This window comes from Hippocampus guttulatus, chromosome 4 (assembly GCF_054856545.1).
Source record: "Hippocampus guttulatus isolate MCC_2025c chromosome 4, RoL_Hgut_1.0, whole genome shotgun sequence".
In the NCBI taxonomy this organism is placed as follows: domain Eukaryota; kingdom Metazoa; phylum Chordata; class Actinopteri; order Syngnathiformes; family Syngnathidae; genus Hippocampus; species Hippocampus guttulatus.
Genome location: NC_141264.1, coordinates 11,241,657 through 11,261,319, shown reverse-complemented (window position 1 = coordinate 11,261,319; position 19,663 = coordinate 11,241,657). Strand labels below are relative to the sequence as shown.

The 19,663-nt window shown below is 42.3% G+C and overlaps 1 protein-coding gene across 1 annotated transcript in view; it reads right to left on the bottom strand.

The window, feature by feature from the left end:
• LOC147205930 (neural-cadherin-like) overlaps positions 1-19,663 on the bottom strand; it is a 122,754-nt gene that overhangs the window by 18,818 nt on the left and 84,273 nt on the right. Inside the window, exons 20-28 of the mRNA XM_086109134.1 lie at positions 15,990-16,174; positions 13,931-14,160; positions 13,170-13,447; positions 10,886-11,100; positions 8,939-9,066; positions 8,027-8,154; positions 4,726-4,849; positions 2,590-2,782; positions 2,184-2,350 (exon numbers count right to left, since the gene is read on the bottom strand). Coding sequence (XP_085965260.1) covers positions 2,184-2,350; positions 2,590-2,782; positions 4,726-4,849; positions 8,027-8,154; positions 8,939-9,066; positions 10,886-11,100; positions 13,170-13,447; positions 13,931-14,160; positions 15,990-16,174 — 1,648 coding nt within the window. The remainder of the gene's footprint in view (positions 1-2,183; positions 2,351-2,589; positions 2,783-4,725; positions 4,850-8,026; positions 8,155-8,938; positions 9,067-10,885; positions 11,101-13,169; positions 13,448-13,930; positions 14,161-15,989; positions 16,175-19,663) is intronic.

Sequence of the window (19,663 nt, the reverse complement as noted above, 5' to 3'; positions counted from 1 at the left end):
TGCATAAAGGAACTTCTTCATCTCTTCATTTTTGGCACAGGAACACATACGATTCTCATCTATTTGACTCAACACCACCACAATGGATTTTAAATAAAACAAACAGGATGTGCTTTAGCTGAAGACTCCCAGCTTTGATTTGAGGATATTTACATCCAGATCAGGGAAATGCTGTAGGAATTACAAGAGTTTGTGTACATGCCTCCCAGTTTTTTATGACGAGGGTCGACTAGCTGCATGCTGCTAGCTTCACATATCCTCAGCTTTAGTTTCTGTGAGAGCACCTTAGTCACGAACATAGCGAATTCCGTCAAGTTTTATTTCCAAGTCATATGTATTATGTACCAGAGAGTCTTTGATAAAAGCTTTGTGGTGGTGGCTGTCATGTTTCGGTTTGTGACCAACAGGTGGCACTGTGGGGCTTTTCCCTGCAGCTGCACACCTGTTGGTCGTTAGATAATCAGTGGCTTTAAAAGGACTCCCAGCACGACCACTCCTTGTCGGGTCATTGTTGCTGTTGCTTTTTGCTGCTGTCATGTTTGTGGCTGTTGGTATGCTACTGTCATCTTTGTTTCAGTCATGTTTTGGTCATGTTTTTGTTATTGAGAGTTTTTAGTTTCTGCCATGGTTTTTGTTTGTTACTTTGTATTCGTTTTGTTTTCATGACTTTGTTTTGGATTTAGTTTTCTGTATTTTATCAATACACTTCTTCAAATACACACTGCTCCTCCCTCCTGCCTGCTTTTTGGGGTCCACCACCACCTCGCAAACGTGACAGTGGCATGATGGTGGCGTTAGGATTATTATGAATGCAACAAGCGAAACTTCTACGGAAGGATGTGCCCCGCTGTAACTGGCTCCCGCGTCGCTGGAAGAAATGATGCACATGTCACGGCCCGTAAAATTCAAGTTTGAGTCATTATGCACTGTCCTAACCATGCGCGCCGCCATCTTGGCTTAATGTTCATTTGGAAAAAAAAATTAAAAAGAGTTGTGCGAAAAGACCGAACAAAACAGACGAACTGAATTGAAACTGTCGAACCCAAGAGTTTGAATGGCTTTCATAAGTTCTACCCATAAAAATAAAAATAAAAAAACATATACTGTATATATATATATATATATATATATATATATTGTATATATCGTGTATCATTTAAATTTAAAAAAAAAGTGACCACTATAATCCTTAGTCAGACACATGCACTCATGTGCTGCTGACCTCTGTCAATCTTTGGTAGAAAACAATTATTATATCCTGGATCTATTTCTTAAAGACAAGCGAAGATGAAAGGGCTCCCTTGTGCTGCTGTAGACACATATCAAATCTTTTACAGAAGCACACCTCTTCTTTCTACTGTCACTAAGGGAGAGCTACAAGGGAAAGAGGACAACAATGTTTTCCTTATGTCGCATACAGTCCCAAAGAAGAACACGGCATGAGACCAGAGCATTAAACAGCACCAAGACAAGATGTTTTCCAAGGTGGGGTAGTTTTACAATTCAACCTCAGTAAAACAGGCTCCGTGCGTACAGCTGACCTGAGATTTTATAAAAAGTGACAGTCCAAACACCATCTAACAGCCATTGCTGTTTGCACTCGACATGCCATGAAATCTGTCAGCATTGCATCACTGAGAGGAAAGTGTAAATTGACTGCATTTTTGTGGTGCATTCCTAGGTTTCCGAAGCAATTTTATAAAACCATTATTTCCCCTTTGCCACTCGTGACTGGTGTTTGTAGTCCACTCCTTGGAGCCATTTTAGGTAGACAACGCACTCCAAGGGAGTTTTGGCAGAGTGTCAGGCGACGTGAACTTGAAGTGAGCAGTGTCAAAACCTTCAAGTGCACTGCTAGAGATGTGACTTTCAATCAAGTGCACTCTGTCTTCCAGTTACAGTGCACATGCTTTCTCTTGGAAGCCAAAGAGAGGCGTCTTTTTTTTTTTTTTTTTTAAATCTAGATGCCACCATCTGCAGACCTACTATCAGAATTTACGGAGAAAATGCATATGTGAATCAGCAGTCCTCTCAGTAGCCAACAATATGTCAGCAACCCCAGTATTACCCACTCTCATCCTGACAAGCAATCACTGTTAGGGCCCCACTGATCATTTTAATGGGACACAGACAAAACAATCAGAGCTGTCATAGAGGAGAAACCAGAACCAGTTGTGACTCACCTCTAAACGCAGGTATTCACTCTGTTCCTGAGAGAGCAAACTGAAGATAACGCCGAAGGCGGCACGTGTTCGAATCCCAGCCTCGACTCTTATCTGTCTCGCAGGCAGGGACCATAACAGCTGGAACTGAACCTGGCTGCGTCCATCAAAGGAGAACTCTGGAGCCGCTTGTCCATCAGGAACACACAAAGCATGTTCAATTATTTTAGCCGTCAACTGGGAAGTACGTGAGCATATCACTATGCACTATGCAGCCGAATTTGTGCAGGACAAGGGCCAGGGCAATCTTGAAACTTGGGGAGGAGAGTGGTATATCTCAGATTGTGTGCTCTGAGGTTAAACATCCTAACACCAAACTTCCCAAAAAAGCTTCTGCAAATCCCTAACAGCGATTCAAAATGCTTACGCTGGTCACACTGTGGCCCAGTAAAGCCCGATTCACACTGGCAGCTGACGGGACCCCACTCAACATTGCAGCGACCCGTCTTGCCGCACGAGACAGGTTGATGTTGTTCCTCTGTGTTGGTGCAGTGGTCATCCGCGAAAGAGCAGCCTGGCACGCTGTTTACCGATTCAGCTGGAGAAGCCAGGTCATAAAGCTGAGCAGAAGGGAGCAGCAGGAAAAAAATGTGTGTATAATAATAAATGATCAAACACTGATGCAGTTCTAAATATTTGAGTAACTGGGTACTTTGATGTGGACAAGAGCAAATCGTACAGCAAATAGTAAAGCACTACATTTTGAAGATGTTCCTACGGTAATCCAGCATCTCTGTGCACTCAGGAAATGTAATTGTACTAATTGGAGCACAACCTCGTTTCTGTGATCACCAATTTATGTACTGTACCTTCTCCATATGCCGAAATGATGTCACTAAGATCAATGCAATTTCATTTAAGGTGGTATCTCACTAAGCAGCAAAGGCTCGTGAGCATTTGTGCATGTCCCAAATGTTGTTTTTCATCAGGGTTTGTTCAAAATTGCAAAAGGTTGCACGTTGCAAAAACGTTCGCCGAATCTTAGACGACAGTTTTACTGTCCGCAAAGACATTTTCACATTCAAAATGGTCATGTTCAAAATTTGAAGGCGACCAGAAAAACTGTTTGCGAATATCTGGCAAACGTCTCTCAACCTCGAACGAACCTTGACAAAAAACATTTGCCCAGTGCGCAAACACTCGCAAACTGTCATTGCTGTGAGAAATGTGCTTTAGAAATTAAGGACAGTCTCAAGTCAGTTGTTCAAAAAAACTGTGCTAAGCCCTGTGTAGAGTAATGAGCTCTGAGGCTTAATTACATAGCAACCATGCTGTGCTTCAAATGGTACATTGAGCGATGAAAAATAATCAACAACTGCTGTTCGGTGCATAGACACAAACAACAGTCAGGACAAGTTCTACCCCCGACCGGAAGGTGGAGGGAAGTTACTCTGTTGTCCACTGGGGTGAATCCAAATTTACAGGGGACAAAGTGGAGGCAAAATGCCGCCTCTCAGCGTGGGCAAAACCAGAGTAGAAGAGAGTCCCAGCATTCTTGAAAGGACTTGTACCAGAAGCCAAGCTGTGTGTGGAGCAGATTCCGATGTCGAGTCAGAACTTCAGTAACCAATGAGTAAAATCGATTCGTTCATCTCTGGCATTTCATATGATGAGTTTTGAAATGCGTAGTTGGACAGTATAAAAATTATTTCAGAGGTAGGGCGCTGAAGTCCAGCCAATACTTTAGTGCTAAAAGTTTAGCGTCCGAATATCCCTTCCACTGAGCTGAGTCATCTCATATGATTTCCGGTCCCATTCTTGATCGATTAGACAGCCAGTCTGCACTGCTGAATTCAGTCGAGTAACGATTGATTTCAAAGCAATTACTAAGGTAAGGTAAGTTTGCATCTTTGCTGACAGACATGCTTTATTAAATGCACTGAGAAAGGCAGATCTTGCTTTTCCACTGGCTAAAGAATGCTCTTTTGTGGCACGTAACTACTGTGACTCTGCTTTGGTAGGCTGAATGGCCTTCGTGGTGACTGGTGATGATTTTCCAAGTGTGAGTTTGATGTTCCAATGTGCACTTGGCGTAACATAGTTTTTACTTTTGACCTTTTAAAAACATTCAAATGCCTTTGATGATTCTATTCTAATCATGTTTTTAAAGCTCAAGTAAGGTTTTTCATTGCAATTTTAGAAGGGATGCAGGCATTAAAAAGTGCTGTAATAAAAGATCCATCCAATGCATCGCTTATCCCAGCTGACTTTTGATATAAATAAAATATAAATAATAATACACTACATGAAAATAACTCAAGATGTTGTTTTCTACTTTAGATGCACAGCTACAAAGACAAAACTGTAAGAGTGATATTTTTCCAGAAGCACAAGTTGTCAATATTCTTCTTCTGCAGCACAACCTTGAAATAATTTTAAAATTCTCTCCTCAAACAATGACAAAAGTCAGCAAAAAAAAAGCAGGGTATGGGTACTGTACAGCCATCATTTTATCCAGAGCATCCTTGGGAATTAGAACAAAGCAAAGCTACTGCAACATTACCTTACTGTCCAAACGTAGGTTTCTAATACATCCAACGTAGTGTTTGTGTTGTAGCTGTGGATATTCATACAATATGTTCATGTTGACGCCTCCGAGTTGCAACACGTGACTTGCATTCAGATACCTGGGACAAAAAAATAAAAAAAAATAAAAGTATCAATGAAACGAGTGAACAGAATGTAATTTGAAAAGGCACAGAGCAAAGAGCAAAACCACAAGAGCTGTCAACACTCAAATGTATGGTTTCATTCTTTACCGGCTGAGCCCGTCATCACTTTTACTGCTTCTCGACAACAAAGGTCACATTTTGCTCCTGTTCTGTTTCGTTTTGAAAAATAGCTGACAACACGACCACAAACCAGGGCATTTTATCGAACGGGAGAAGGAAAACCAAGACAGACTGCAGGTTCCTTTGCTGCATGCATTCATTATAATAAGACAGAACTTCCATACAATTTTTTTTATGTTTAATGTGCACTCTAAAGAACAAATAACAGCAATGAGAATAAAGCAGGGATCTGCAGAATAAGCATACACAGGTAAATGTCCTTGATCCCTTGAAAAGAACTACTGGTACATAAGTCAAGTTATTACGATGAAAAATATGATGGCTTTATTGCTATATTTTGAATGTAGTCAGACAGATTCCAGAAAACAGAAATGCCACGTTTTCAATTTGTTTCTCAACAGTAATTTTCCCTCCAGAGAAAATGTGTTGGTATACTGTTTGGAGAAATGAAAACTGTGTGACGAATTGGTTTGCAGTGACGTTCTAAACACTTTTTTTTTTTTTTAACGCAAGCTAGTACAAAGTGTAGGCTGGGCCCAACCTCGGGTAAATGCAGAAGGGTTATGTCGGGAGGGGTATCCGGCTTAAAACTTTGCCAAACAATTTTGAGCATTCATCCAAAGAATTCAGACCGAATCAATCACGGTCCAGGTTAACACTGACTGCCATCGGTGCCATTAACCTACAGGGCACAGGTGGGAAAATAAGCTACATTGGATCAAAGTCAAACGGAGAGGTGGAAAGTGGGTTCACAGACTTCTAGAAAGTCAAGAAAAAAGCATAGAGCCTAGACCAGACAGTGGGGATTTTGAATGATGCGACTATGACAGGAAAAGAGGAGTTGGTTGACATGGGGAAATGATAAGGAGAAATCTTAATTCAGGTTCGAATTGGAGTGGGGTTTATATTATAGGAAGAGATTACGGTAGTTAAGATTGTCGTGGATGTGAAAAGTGGGTCAGATCAATTTATGAGGGTGAAACCTGAACTTGAGGCTGTCATGTTTCATGTTATTAGTGATGTCCCACAGGTAGGGTGTGAACAACAAAAGAGAGGAATTCTGTAAGGAACTAGATGAAGCAGTTATGAGCATCCCAGTGTGATGGACATGTAAATGAACAAAACTGGTGATGAAAAAATGATGGGCAAATTTGTTAGCCAGGAAAGCATCTTGGAAGGACAAACGTTAGTGGACTTTGACAAAAGGATGGATAAGGCTGTCGCGAACACCTTCTTCCAGAAGAGGCTGGAACATAGGGTGACCTACAAAAGCGGAGGTAAAAGCATGCAGGTAGATTATATCTTGTGGTGATGATGTCATCCGAAGTAGATACTGACTGGAAGATAGTGGTAGAGGAGAGTGAGGCTAGAGAGCATAGGATGGTGAGATAACGCAGTTGGGGGTGAGGAATATTCAGAAGACAAAGGTAGAGCAGAGAACAATGTGCTGGAAGCTCAATGTGATAGGGGGTTCAATGGACGCTGTTGTCGTATTTATAAATAAAATCCGATGACATCCACCACATATGTTCCCGGAGCTGAGACTCTGTCTGCCTGCACCTCAATCAAAATCACCAAAATTGCAGTATTCTCCCTGCGCCAATAGTTAGACATGGTTCCAGCGGGCGTAGAGTTTAGTCTACTGCCAGCCAACAAATTGTCAGGTCCGCTGGGAGTGTGTGAAATTATAATCGCCTTCGGTACACCGGAACGCCCAGCATGGCTCAGAGCCATCTGCCAAATTCCCCAACACGCTAAATGAGGCTTGCACCAACACGGAAATCAAGATGCGGCAGTTTTTACTCTGCACCCGGGCTGTCTACGAATAGAGAGGACTTCGGGTCAACAGTCCAGAACCATGTTGAGTGTGGTAAATGGGTGAAAAATTTATACAAGCAAGTGGGAATGGGTGAAGGAAGAGTTTGTGCTTGGATGACAGGGAAGGTTTCATAAGACAGTGGTGGGATCAGACGTGATGTGTGGATTCGAGACATTGAAGACAGGAAGCAGAGCTGGAGGTGCAGAAAAGAAGATGATGTTTTCTTTAGGCATGACCAAGTTGGGTAGGATTAGAAACGAGCACACCAGAGGGACAGCCAAGGTTAGATGTTTGAAATTATTTTAATCTTAAGGGGAACTCAACCCTCGTGAAGATAAGCAGACGAGAAAATGGATAGATGGATGATTGTTCAGGATGATTTATCGCCGCGGGCATGCGTCTCGCACGTCTAAATGTATATTTCATGAAGATCATTTGTTACAAGTTGGCACAACTGCGTTTTCATTTTTGAGGACTTGATGGATGTCTCTTTTAATCCTATGGCCCAGACAGGATGCTAAACTAGAGTCATCATCCATCCATCCATTTTCCGAACCGCTTGATCCTCACTAGGGTCGCGGGGGGTGCTGGAGCCTATCCCAGCCGTCTTCGGGCAGTAGGCGGGGGACACCCTGAATCAGTTGCCAGCCAATCGCAGGGCACACAGAGACGAACAACCATTCACGCCCACACTCACACCTAGGGACAATTTTTTAGAGCGTCCAATCAACCTGCCATGCATGTTTTTGGAATGTGGGAGGAAACCGGAGCACCCGGAGAAAACCCACGCAGGCCCGGGGAGAACATGCAAACTCCACACAGGGAGGCCGGAGCTGGAATCGAACCCGGTACCTCTGCACTGTGAAGCCGACGTGCTAACCACTGGACTACCGGGCCGCCTAGAGTCATCATAAGACACAATATGGAGTACAACACATATAAGTGGTGAATAGATGTATCTGTCATGTATTTATTGCTATAATACAGTGTATGTTTGTGCCATTCAGACCATGTCTTCCACTGTGGCCATGAACAAACAAACAAACAAAAAGACTCATGAAGATGCCTGGAAGATGTCCAAGGATGTATCTTTACTGGTCTTCTGACACAGAATTAAACTATACTTGTCTTGAGAATCATATGTTTGTCTCGCGTGCTGTGCTGTCTTGTATGCTGTTTCTGATGGAACTTACTTGTCCCGGTTGGGTGTTATCCCTCGAATTTCACAGGAGGAGCGGTCCTCTGTCATTGCCCAAGAGTCCACTCCTTCTGTCTCCATGACAATTGCAGCGGAACATCGATCCAGAGTAAAGCGCACTTCCTTAAAATGGGGGACAACCATGTTACAGGCACACTCAATTTGTTGTATGTTTTACCCCTCCCACACACTTGAAACTAATTTATACACGTTACAACAATATAGTGTACATGTTTGGAAAAAAAATTGCAAGCATAAAATGCAAATAAATTGTATGGACCTGTGTATTCTATATATGCCTTTAAGAGGTGGGCCTCGTGGGTTCGCACGTAACTTTTGCAATCTGGACAGAAGTTGGTTGGTTGGCTCAATCTATGAAAAGTGTGACTTTCTGGGCGTGGGCTGTACCTAAGAACCGCTTCCTGTGTGAGTGTGCTGAGAATGTTTGTGTTTTACTGTTTGTCGGGTATTTCGTGTGACGGTGGCTCTCCTTTCCTACATGTGCGTACATTACCAATATAACGGGTATTTTAGCGATAGATGAGTAGATACATTACCGGTACAGAAGAAAAAAATCTGCAAGGTAGCACAGCCTTGGTACGTTAATACAGCAGGGGAGCACTCTATGCATAGTTGCTTGTGTTACAATTTTTGAGCCAGACTGTGTGTTGACACAGAGCAATTAATATTTCAGTATTTGCATTTGAATGTCCTCTTAGTTCACTGAGCCTTGAACATCTTCACAAATCATTTTCAAATCACCATAAAATTATGTGGATTATTATATTTTGGTTGTACTCTGAGGTTACTTTCGATGGTACGGAACTGAAGCAAAATCCGATCAAAAGCTTGAACTTTACCAGCCCGTCATATTCATATGTGGAGAGCAGAAATATAATTGTCTTACTTTACTGTTACTCCTCACATCAAGGCGATGCCAGCGTCTGTCAGCCAGGCCAGCACTGTTTAATAATTGGAGAACAAGTGTACCAGAACCATGGTTTATTTTCAGATTGGGAGATCCACCAATCAGCTCTGTTAGGGAGACAGTACAGTAAATCAACATTATTATGCATGAATAAAAACAATTATCAAAGCAACTACATTTTTCCACACGGAGGCAAGGTCAAGAAGAAAAGTAACATCATGGAATAAATGGTAAATATATTGTTTATGCATGCAGGCAAAATTCTCATGAGATGAGGAAAACACGATATGTAAAAACAGGCATTCAATTTGGAAAATGACATGGAGAGCCATAAAACACCAATGGAAAACCAAATGGAACCTCAGTAGTATTCTTGAAACATTCAGAAAATCCTCTTGAGACTTGATTCATCCAAATCCATCCATTTTCAACAGCATTTATCTTGAACAGGGTCGCGGGGGGTGCTGGAGCCGATCCCAGCTGACTTCGGGCTGACTACACGCTGAGATGGCCGCTAGTCAGTCGCAGGGCACAGACAGAGACAAACAACCATTCACACCCACACCCACACCGTCACTGAGTGAGAACCGTTCCCACAACTGCCATCTAAATACAAAATGTGATAAATCACTAATGTCATTATTTCGATAACAAAGAAGGATCATAATTTTTGGAACTGCCAGTACTGTACACAGTATATTCTATTTTTCTTTCTATTCATGGAGGCCCAGGAGCTACATTTTTAATCCACTGTTTTGGGTATTTCAAAATTGAAACCTATTAAGGAGACAGCTGGTGTGACTAATGACCAGTAAACATTGAGAAAACATTTCCAAACCATTTAGCAAAAGGAAATCCCAATGAATCAATTTTCATATTCCAAAACTAGACAGCAAATAAAGCAAAAATGTACAAACAGTTAATAATTACTAGGTCACTTCTCTAAAATACTGAGGGGGGGGGACTATTCATTGTAACATTAGACAATTTCATTGAAGAACATCAGTTATTGACAATATGAGTGGCATTCATGGAACAGAAGAAAAAAATGTCACCAAATTAAAAAAAATAGTGGTTATGTTGGAATAAATTATCACAGAATTTGAATAAAAACTACAGTCACTCAATTTGGAAATCAAAACAGCTCAACAAGCTCCATAGTTGAGTGACAATGTCAATGTTGAATGAGTACAGAAAGACATTTTGGGGTGGGATTTTAAACCACAAAATCTAATGGAAACTGCACAATAATAATTTCTCATTAAAACTGGTAAAGCGCATCACTGTTCTAGGGAAAGCAAAACACACCCTTGCCTACAAATGACAACACATTTAGTATTTTACATGTATACGATCATACCTGAATTATTGAAGTGTGGGGTAACACTGACAAAATCAACTTGCAACCACTGCGCATTGTGCAAAAGAAGCTAATCTGTATTGCATACAGGGTGGGGTTTAGGGAGATTAGGAACACATTTCTTTTAAGTTCACCTGCCTTGAAATTTATAGATCTGGTCAAATTCAACTGTGATAATCGTGTACAAAAGCAGGAAATTATTCAATTCCGAGCAACAGTCAAACAATGTTTTGTGACAGGAAGGGTGTTATGAGTTAGAAGGCATTTTGAGGTTGTTGAAACACTCTAAATTGGGAGTGCGACTAGTTGTTCGTCCATCTTCAATTGGCTGGCAACTGGTTCAGAGTGTACCTCGCCTACTGCCCAAAGTCAGATGAAGTAGGCTCCAGCACACTCGCAACCCTTGTGAGAATAAAGCAGTTCAGACAATGGATGGATGGATAAACACCTCACATCTGCTGAACCTACTGTACCATCCAGTAATTGGAGTCAACTCATCAAGAGTTTAAGCAATAATGTTCCAGAGGCCCTGTGGCACACTTGTAATTACCCAGACACACCGTTACCTATGGCCATGAAGTCTTCAACATCTCCAGGCAGAAGCGTGGCCAACGGGCCGGCATACAGCAGCAGCCCGTCATCTTCTTCTGTCATGAACTCTAGAGATAGATGGCTATCAAAACATGGCTTTATGGGAGGAAACCAGGCATAGCCGTTGCCAAGGAAACTACGTCTTGTCTGCTGGCAGTCCGGCCCATCATGCTGAGGAGGGCATCGACACCTGTAGCACGATGGAGAATGACGAAACAGAAAAATAATCAAGGTAGCACAAAAGGAAACTATCTGTGTAGAAATCTTCACACCAGTTTGAGCCTGGCTTTTCTTTGGCAAGTGAGACATTGTTTACACACAGACAAATTCAACTGAGGAGAAAGATCCTCGATCAATCGATCACTCGCCTCAGAGGGCTTTCAGGCCGACATTAAATCATGAAAATAATTGTGAGTGCAACATGCGCCTATTAGGGCACTCACAGCAACTGGAGACAGTTAAGTAAAGCGGGGGTTCCTATATATCCATCCACGGCAATCAGAGAAAAGTATTTTATTTAGAATAATTGAACATTTTTCATGCATGAATAAGTGCTTAAGCATTTAAGTTGTTAATACAGCTGACATGACTGAAAATGTATCTATCTATCGATCTATATATATATATATATATATATATATATATCCATCCATTTTGTGATTCGCTTTATCCTCACAAGGGTCACGGGGTGTGCTGGAGCCTATCCCAGCCGTCTTCAGGCAGTGGGCGGGGGATACCCTGAGCTGGTTGCCAGCCAATCGCAGGGCACACAGAAACGAACAACCATTCACGCTCACAATCACACCTAGGGACAATTTGGAGTGCCCAATCAACCTGCCATGCATGTTTTTGGAATGTGGGAGGAAACCAGAGTACCCAGAGAAAATCCACGCAGGCACGGGGAGAACATGCAAAAAAGATTGTTGGTTCTTAGCTCCAAAAACTAGATAAGTTGTCACATTTGTATCTCTAGGCACTCCTGCAATAGCGCTTTGTTTTTGCTTCCTTGAAGTCAAAGTTCCTTGTTAAATGACTCCATTGGTTAAGATGGATAAAATCATAAAACCTCAACGGAAAATACCTCATTTCGTCACTGTGATGGAGGAGATTGACTGGTTGATCTGTTCTTGTCTCCTGCTCTGGTGCTAAGTGAGACAAGGTGGCTTTGCTGATAATGTCACACTCATCTATTTCCATGCAACGCCTGAGGAAAGCTGTGTGCATTGAGACTGTTCGGGCGACATAGCTGTTTATTCTGCAGAGGGCCGACGCATGTCAGGAATACTGATCTATGCTCACCTATATAGATGGCTTATGCAGAGTGAAGCGTTATGCATACATATGTTCAGACCAAGCAGAAGCTCTCACTCATTCGCTTCTCAGACCCATGAGAGCAATACCTGCATGAGTAACTCAAGTGAAGTGATATTTTTTCCACCTCCGATTGGCATTATCTAGTCAACTGCAGTCTGGAGCTGCTTGTTATGTCCACACACAACCGTGGCAAATATAACAATTTTAGGTTTTACAGCATGAATCGTAGAGACTATTTGGCGCATATAGGGTGATATTCATTCACATAGTAACTCAGGCTTAATGGAGCCGAGCAGCAACAACACAGCCAACTTTGAGAAGAAAAAAAAAAGATAAGAGAACAAATCGGTTCTGTGTATCCTCGCTTTGAAGAATATGGCTCTGACAAACCCGTATGTTCATGTAAATGGAATTAAATTAGATCTTCAGAAGTTGTGAGCAGAGAGGGGGGTCCCCAAGTTGGATTAACACCCCTGCCCTATATTTATTTAATCTGCGCATTAGTGTGAGCCTGGAATGTGCTGCATACTGGGTGCTTTGAGTCCCACAGAGACCGCACATTTTAAAGGATTCCCGATAATTACAGTCATCCTGTGAAGTTTTATGGTTTATGTTAATGAGCAAGATGCGAAGGCTATTTTTATTTTTTACTTGGGACAAAGGAACATTGCAGCAATAATAAAAGAAAATATGAGGTTTCTAAATGTTCACCCCAAGCGAAAAATAGGATATATACTGTATAGTTAGACGTTTTATGAAAATCTTGCTACTCAGTGTTCGACTGACGACACAGCAGAGCAGTTGTAGGAAAGTCAGGTCAAGGTAGGTGAAAGAGATTTTTGTCATGAGAAGTCATGATAGTAATTCTAGTCTCATTCAGCAGGGTTTCTCAGTAGATCTCGTTACGCTACGAGAGCGGAGACGCGCCACTGTATTTGGCCTTACCTGTATCCGTTCTGGGCATCAATGCAAGTTCCCCCGTTAAGGCAGGGGTTACTGGAGTAGGAGGAGCAGCTTTGATGAGTCATTTCTCTGGCGGTACAACCACAGACGGCCGAGGTCGTCACCTTGACTGAGACTAAGGACAACGCACCAGAGTCGAGCAGGGTCGGCGACTCGCCGATGGTCAGTTGCGTGGTGCAGCCACCTGATGCTTTACAGTCAGCATGCACACATTCATCCACCTGCACCTGGCTTACATTAACAAACAGCAGTGACTGCAGCTGCAGAGGGAAAAGGGAAGGAACAATGACATAGCAGACATTAATGGTAAATAACTGTCAGTGAACACACAAAGTGTAGTATCTCCAGAGTTGACAATGATGTGTAGTCTGACTCTAATGAGCATGGCGAAGGATAACATGACTTTTGCCGTTTATTCACATGACAATAAAAACATCCTCTAATCTACAAACAGCATATTGTTTGAAAATTCAAAAAAAAAATATTGCTAAAGTAGCGGGGTATGTTTAGGTCTGACAGGGTAATGAAAGAATGCGGCACCAACATTGAGGAGCGGCAATGTGATCGGGAAACGTAAAGACTGACAAGAAATGGATTGAAGAACAAAGAGGCAGTCAAAAGACAAGGGTTTGTGCGAAATAAAATGCCGAAAATGCAATTTTGTCTCTTCATCTTACACCCCAAAGTGTTCTGTGTAATATTCAAGCACTTTTTTCATCTGTCATACACATCGGGACAAATACCTTCTTTTTATGTGCAGCAAGAACCCCATGTAACTTCTCTGAATGCATGAAGCCTGTCTCAGACAGCACATAGAAATGGATGTCCAGTGTTTTCTCCCCCCTGTCGGCAATGCTGAAAATATTAATGCTGCCTGGTCTGACAGACAGGGTCTCAGACAGAAAGTCCCAGAGTGTCTCCAGCCGACTCTTCCTCTCGACATGAGAGTCGATAAAATCTCTTGGGGTTATGCCTTTGGGAGACAAAGAGAGGAAAGGTTCATGGGATGTGAACGTATGACTCACCAATGACAACCACAGAGTAGGTCAAAGCCTACAGAGTCTGCAATTCAATTAGCTTGAGAGGAAGTCCAACCTCTCCGACTATTGATCCACCTAAACACGTTCATTTGACAAAGTTGCAAACAAATGAAGTCTAATGCTTTGATTCTAGAAGGAAATGTACATTACTCCCCACATCAACAAAGATCTGGTGATCCCATCAGAAGTTGGACACTGAAAACCTCTCGTCTCTTTGAGTGTCATCGTCAGTTTGGAGTTGGACCAACAGTGAAGTGGCATTCAAACTTGTTCTTCGCTTTTCTCCAGAGAGTTTGCACGTCTCCATGGGTGAAATTTTGGTGAAAGGTTATCCGTTGGCCTTCACGCAATTTCTTACTTTCAATTCTCCCTGCAAGGGTCAGTTCTTCGAGACCTTCCCACCGTATCACGTGAACCAGGAAGCTGATCTGCCGATGTTTAATCGTCCACAGAAGCACACGGGTCTCTACCGCTCTCCTTAACACTTAGTCATGTGTGACCGTGTCTCGATATGAGATTCGAAATATCCGCCGAAGAACACACTTTTCTGTTGCTCCTAAATTTTGCCAAGTTTCTGCGGTGAGCGTCCGTGACTCACTGCCGTTGAAGAGCACTGATCAAACAAATATTTTCAAGAGATGAATTTTCAAGTTGACGGACAACTTTCGATCGATGAGAATGTTTTTCATGCAAAGATATGCGTCTTTTGTCTTGCCGATGTGCCGACAAATTTGTGGTTTGCACAGGGCATCCAATGTCACCAAGGCCCCCAGTTAGCTGAAACTCTCGACTTGTACGATGGTTGAAAATCCCTGCTTGAGGTTGCATTTTGGTGGCTCATTCTTGGAAATGACTATTCATTTGGTTTTCTTTGCATTGACGTGCAGGCCGAGGCACTCGCTTTCTGCTACGGCAACGTTGAAAAGGTTCTGGAGGTCAGCAGGAGGATGCAATCAAAACTCTATCATCTGCATCATGCAGGTTGTTTATCTTGATGCTGTTTTCCAGCAACGCTTCATCTCTGTCTTCGAGCATTCAAAGGATGACGTCATAGTCGAGATTAACAAATGGGGAGACATGACGAATCCTTGACAAACACCACACTTAATTGGAGATCAATTGGTGAGACCACTACGTAGGCCAACTGCTGCTAGTCCCAGTCCACAGATCGGATGACGCGCATGTCCTTATCATTGATTTTCACTCCGGCTAAGATTTTAAACAGTGCAGAGTGGCGCACTTGTTTGAAAGCCTTTTGGTAGTCAATAAAACCAAGACAAGCTGAAGGTGCATTGCAATTAGGTCGCAAAAAATCAATTCCATCTTTGAGGCCACCTACTGTATATGGAGAGCACATCATCTTTAATCTTCCAAAATGATAATGACTTGTCACAGAGGCTTCCATAATAGTCTTCGACTCCGGTCTCGGATTGGCTTTTAAATGTCAAGGACTTTACCTGACACAGCCAATTTGACCTTTATCACTCTGATTTGTGATTACACAGGTGGAAAAAATTAACACTCAAACTGTTACAGCAAACAATTCAATGGATGGTTTAACAAAGATGTAAGAAAGATGTTGAAATCTAATTATTAAAAAAGAAAAGGCTCGACAGCATATTATTTTAGCATGAAGAAACAGATAATCACAAAGTCAAATATACTATAATAATCAAAACTTGCCAACTCTTTGAATAAGAGCCTCAATAACAAATAAAAATAAACTAGATTTTTCATTCATAGCAACAGGACATAAATTTACCGGTCAAACGTAGTGAGGCAGATGATAGAACTGCCTTTTCCTCCAGGTCTCTCACATGAACTCTAACTTCAGATTTGACATCGGGCCACACGCTATCAGACACCCCAACACTCATCCAGTAACTCCCCACTGGTGTGTTCGGTTGAATAGTCAGCAGTCCTGAGCTTTGGTTCACACTGAAATATCTGCTGATTAAGAGAACAAAACTTAGGTTAAAGAGGAAAATGAGATATCACTTTGTTCTTACTCTTGAAAGAGTGACAAAAATGAGAAAAATAATAAACAGGATATACATATATATGTATAATAATGTATATATACTGCGATTGGCTGGCAACCAGTTCAGGGTGTCCCCCGCCTAGTGCCCGATGACAGCTGGTAGAGGCTCCAGAATGCCTGCGACCCTTGTGAGGATAGGCGGATTAGTAAATGGATGGATGGACTGTATATACAATGTCTTGCTTGGAGAAAACTTAACCAGCCGCCACTGGACCTGAGCTACGATGCACCAAACTAGTTTTGTTTTCTTTATTAGTGCTGACAGTGATGAAAAATACCCAATAGACGTTATACTTTGTCTTTTTTTTTTCATTCCTTGGAAGTATGTATTGCTATTCCTGGACTATAAACCGCTACTCACCCCCCTTCCCCCCCTCCCCCCAGTCTTTGAACCCTGCGGCTTTTAATGTGACACGGTTTATTTATGAATTTTACTGACAAGTTTTCAGCCGTCAATAGATTCACCCATAGTCTCGTCACATCGAAATAATGAAATCACCAAACACGTCACAGTGGATCAATGAAACTGTCCGATCCCACCATAATACGGAATAAGACCCCTTGCAGATCTCCGGGTGGCACGGTGCATTATAGGTAAGGCACTCTCGTTGGCGACCAACTTTTCCTTTAGAACAATTGTGAAGCAGCATACAAAACTGTGATTTTGACCATTTCAACCGCTGGATTAAAAAGAAAATGTAAACCACCCGGTATGTTGTTTGATACTCCTCCCACGGACTGCCCTCTGCTGACAGTTTTTAATGACATTTTGCTCGATGTGTGTAGCAAGGAGGATGTGTGTTCAATGCTGGGACATAAGGAATGACAAAGGTCAGACATTTGTGGTCATTTGCCCAGCCTGACACTGCCAGAAAAACACAAATAGGCTGAATGTTAGGATGTTTTGTGATCTGAGGCGGCATACCAGTTAGCGAATCAATCGCCAATGAGACATGCCACAATAATATTGAAATATGGAAACGTTTCTCCATTTCAAAAGTGAAAATGACAAGAAAATGTATTTCTGTCGGGCTGAGTCTCTCGTTAGTTTCACTCAACTGAGGTGTGAATGTGAATAAATAAAATAAAAAATGGACAATTTTAGTCCATCTTTTTCATCCATCTGGATCTTTTTCTGTCGGGAAATTGTGACCAATGAACAGAGGTTGAGGTTTTTTGTTTTTTTTTTCTTATGAGACTGAGTTCTGGGATGCTACTGTTTAACTAGCTGCATTCGGCATTGTTTGAGGTTGGGGGGGGGGAGTATTTGCCAGTGTTTAAGGTCAAACAAGTTTTTACAAATCGATCTGTGTGACCCCTTTCTTTGCAAAAATCACATGTTATAACACGGAGACCCGCAGGTATTAAAACAAAGCGACCAACGAATGCACAAATGTGTTTTATGGCTAAATGTCGGTGTTCCGACTTTTATTCAGGTGCGTTTTGTAGTCCGGAAATTACGTTACTCCACTCGGATGTGGGCCCATATTCACTTGAAATAATACACAAACAAAATTGAGGAAATGGTAAAAAAAGTTGGCTAATCCTTTACCCCCCTCATGCTTCTACAAGAGATTGACAGTTGTCATGGTAACTGTCAGACGTTGGTGTATGAATAAACAAATATGGACTTGGCATTTGTTATCTGATCTTCAGGTTTTTGAATATTAAATATATGCTGAATGTCTCCAGAGGGTTCACATCGTCCCTACCTGGTTGTTACATCTGTATATTCTTGACCCAAGTGTGGGCTCCAATTTCTTGTAGTCTTTAATGGTAATCAATTTTGATGTTCATGATTAGTATCGTTTTAATGTGCACTGATACATTACCGTGTAAATGTTCCATGTACAAACCCAATTCTAATGAAGTTGGGACGTTGTGTTCAAAATAAAAACAGAATACGATCATTTACAAATCATGTTCAACCTATTTAATTGAATACACTACAAAGACAAGCTACGTAACGTTCAAACGGATAAACTTTCATCATTTTAGCACATAATCAGTAATCAAGAATTGTAAGGCTTTGTAGTGTATTCAATTATATTCCATTAAAAATCTCTCTCTCTCTCTCTCTCTCTCTCTCTCTCTCTCTCTATATATATATATATATATATATATATATATACATATATATATATTTATGTTATATATATATATAAATATAAAAAATCCTCGTCTCACCCTTCGGGTGGTGTCCGTCCCTCATTCAGCTCGGGTCCTCTACCAGAGGTCAGGAAGCTTGAGGGTTCTGCGCAGTATCCTTGCTGTTCCCAGCACTGCACATTTCTGGACTGAGATGTCCGATGTTGTTCCCGGGATCTATTGCAACCACTCATCTAGTTTGGGGTCACTGCCCTGAGTGCTCCGACCACCACAGGCACGACTGTCACCTTTACCTTCCAGGCTCTCTCCAGCTCATCTCTGAGCCCTTGGTATTTCTCGAGTTTCTCGTGTTCCTTCTTTCTGATGTTTCCATCACTTGGGACTGCTACATCCACTACAACGGCTTTCCTCTGCCCTTTATCTATGATCATGATATCTGGTTGGTTCGCCATTACCATCTTGTCAGTCTGGATCTGGAAGTCCCACAGGACCTTCGCTCTGTCATTCTCCACCACCTTCGGAGGTGTTTCCCATTTTGACCTTGGGGTTTCCAGTCCATACTCCGTACAGATGTTTCGGTAGACTATGCCAGCCACCTGGTTATGGCGTTCCATGTCGGCTTTCCCTGCCAGCATCTTACACCCTGCAGTTATGTGTTGGATTGTCTTAGGTGCCTCTTTGCACAACCTACACCTTGGGTCTTGTCTGGTGTGGTATATCTGGGCCTCAATGGCTCTGGTGCTCAGGGCCTGCTCCTGAGCAGCCAGGATGAGTGCCTCTGTGCTATCCTTCAGGCCAGCCCTCTCTAGCCACTGATAGGACTTCTTGAGATCAGCCACTTCAGTTATGGTCCGGTGGTTTTCGGCTTTCGGGTCTTAACGTCCGTGGTCTGAATCTCTTCCTTTCATCGGGATGTCATTCGGGCTTGAGAAATGTAGTCTGATGGTGACTAAGAGAGGAAAGGTAGTCCACACTGAAGGGGTCTCACTCCCTGAAGGAACAATAGCAGACATTGAGGATAGCTCCTCGAACTGGCAACAAGGAAAGCGGCTACGGCCAAATACCTCCAGCGAGTGAGGCAAGTCCTAAGAAGCCAGCTCAATGGCAAGAGTAAGACCCGGGCAATAAACAGCTATGCACTGCCAGTGATCAGATACCCTGCAGGAATAATAAGGTGGCCAAAGGAAGAGATTCAGACCACGGACGTTAAGACCCGAAAGCCGAAAACCACCGGACCATAACTGAAGTGGCTGATCTCAAGAAGTCCTATCAGTGGCTAGAGAGGG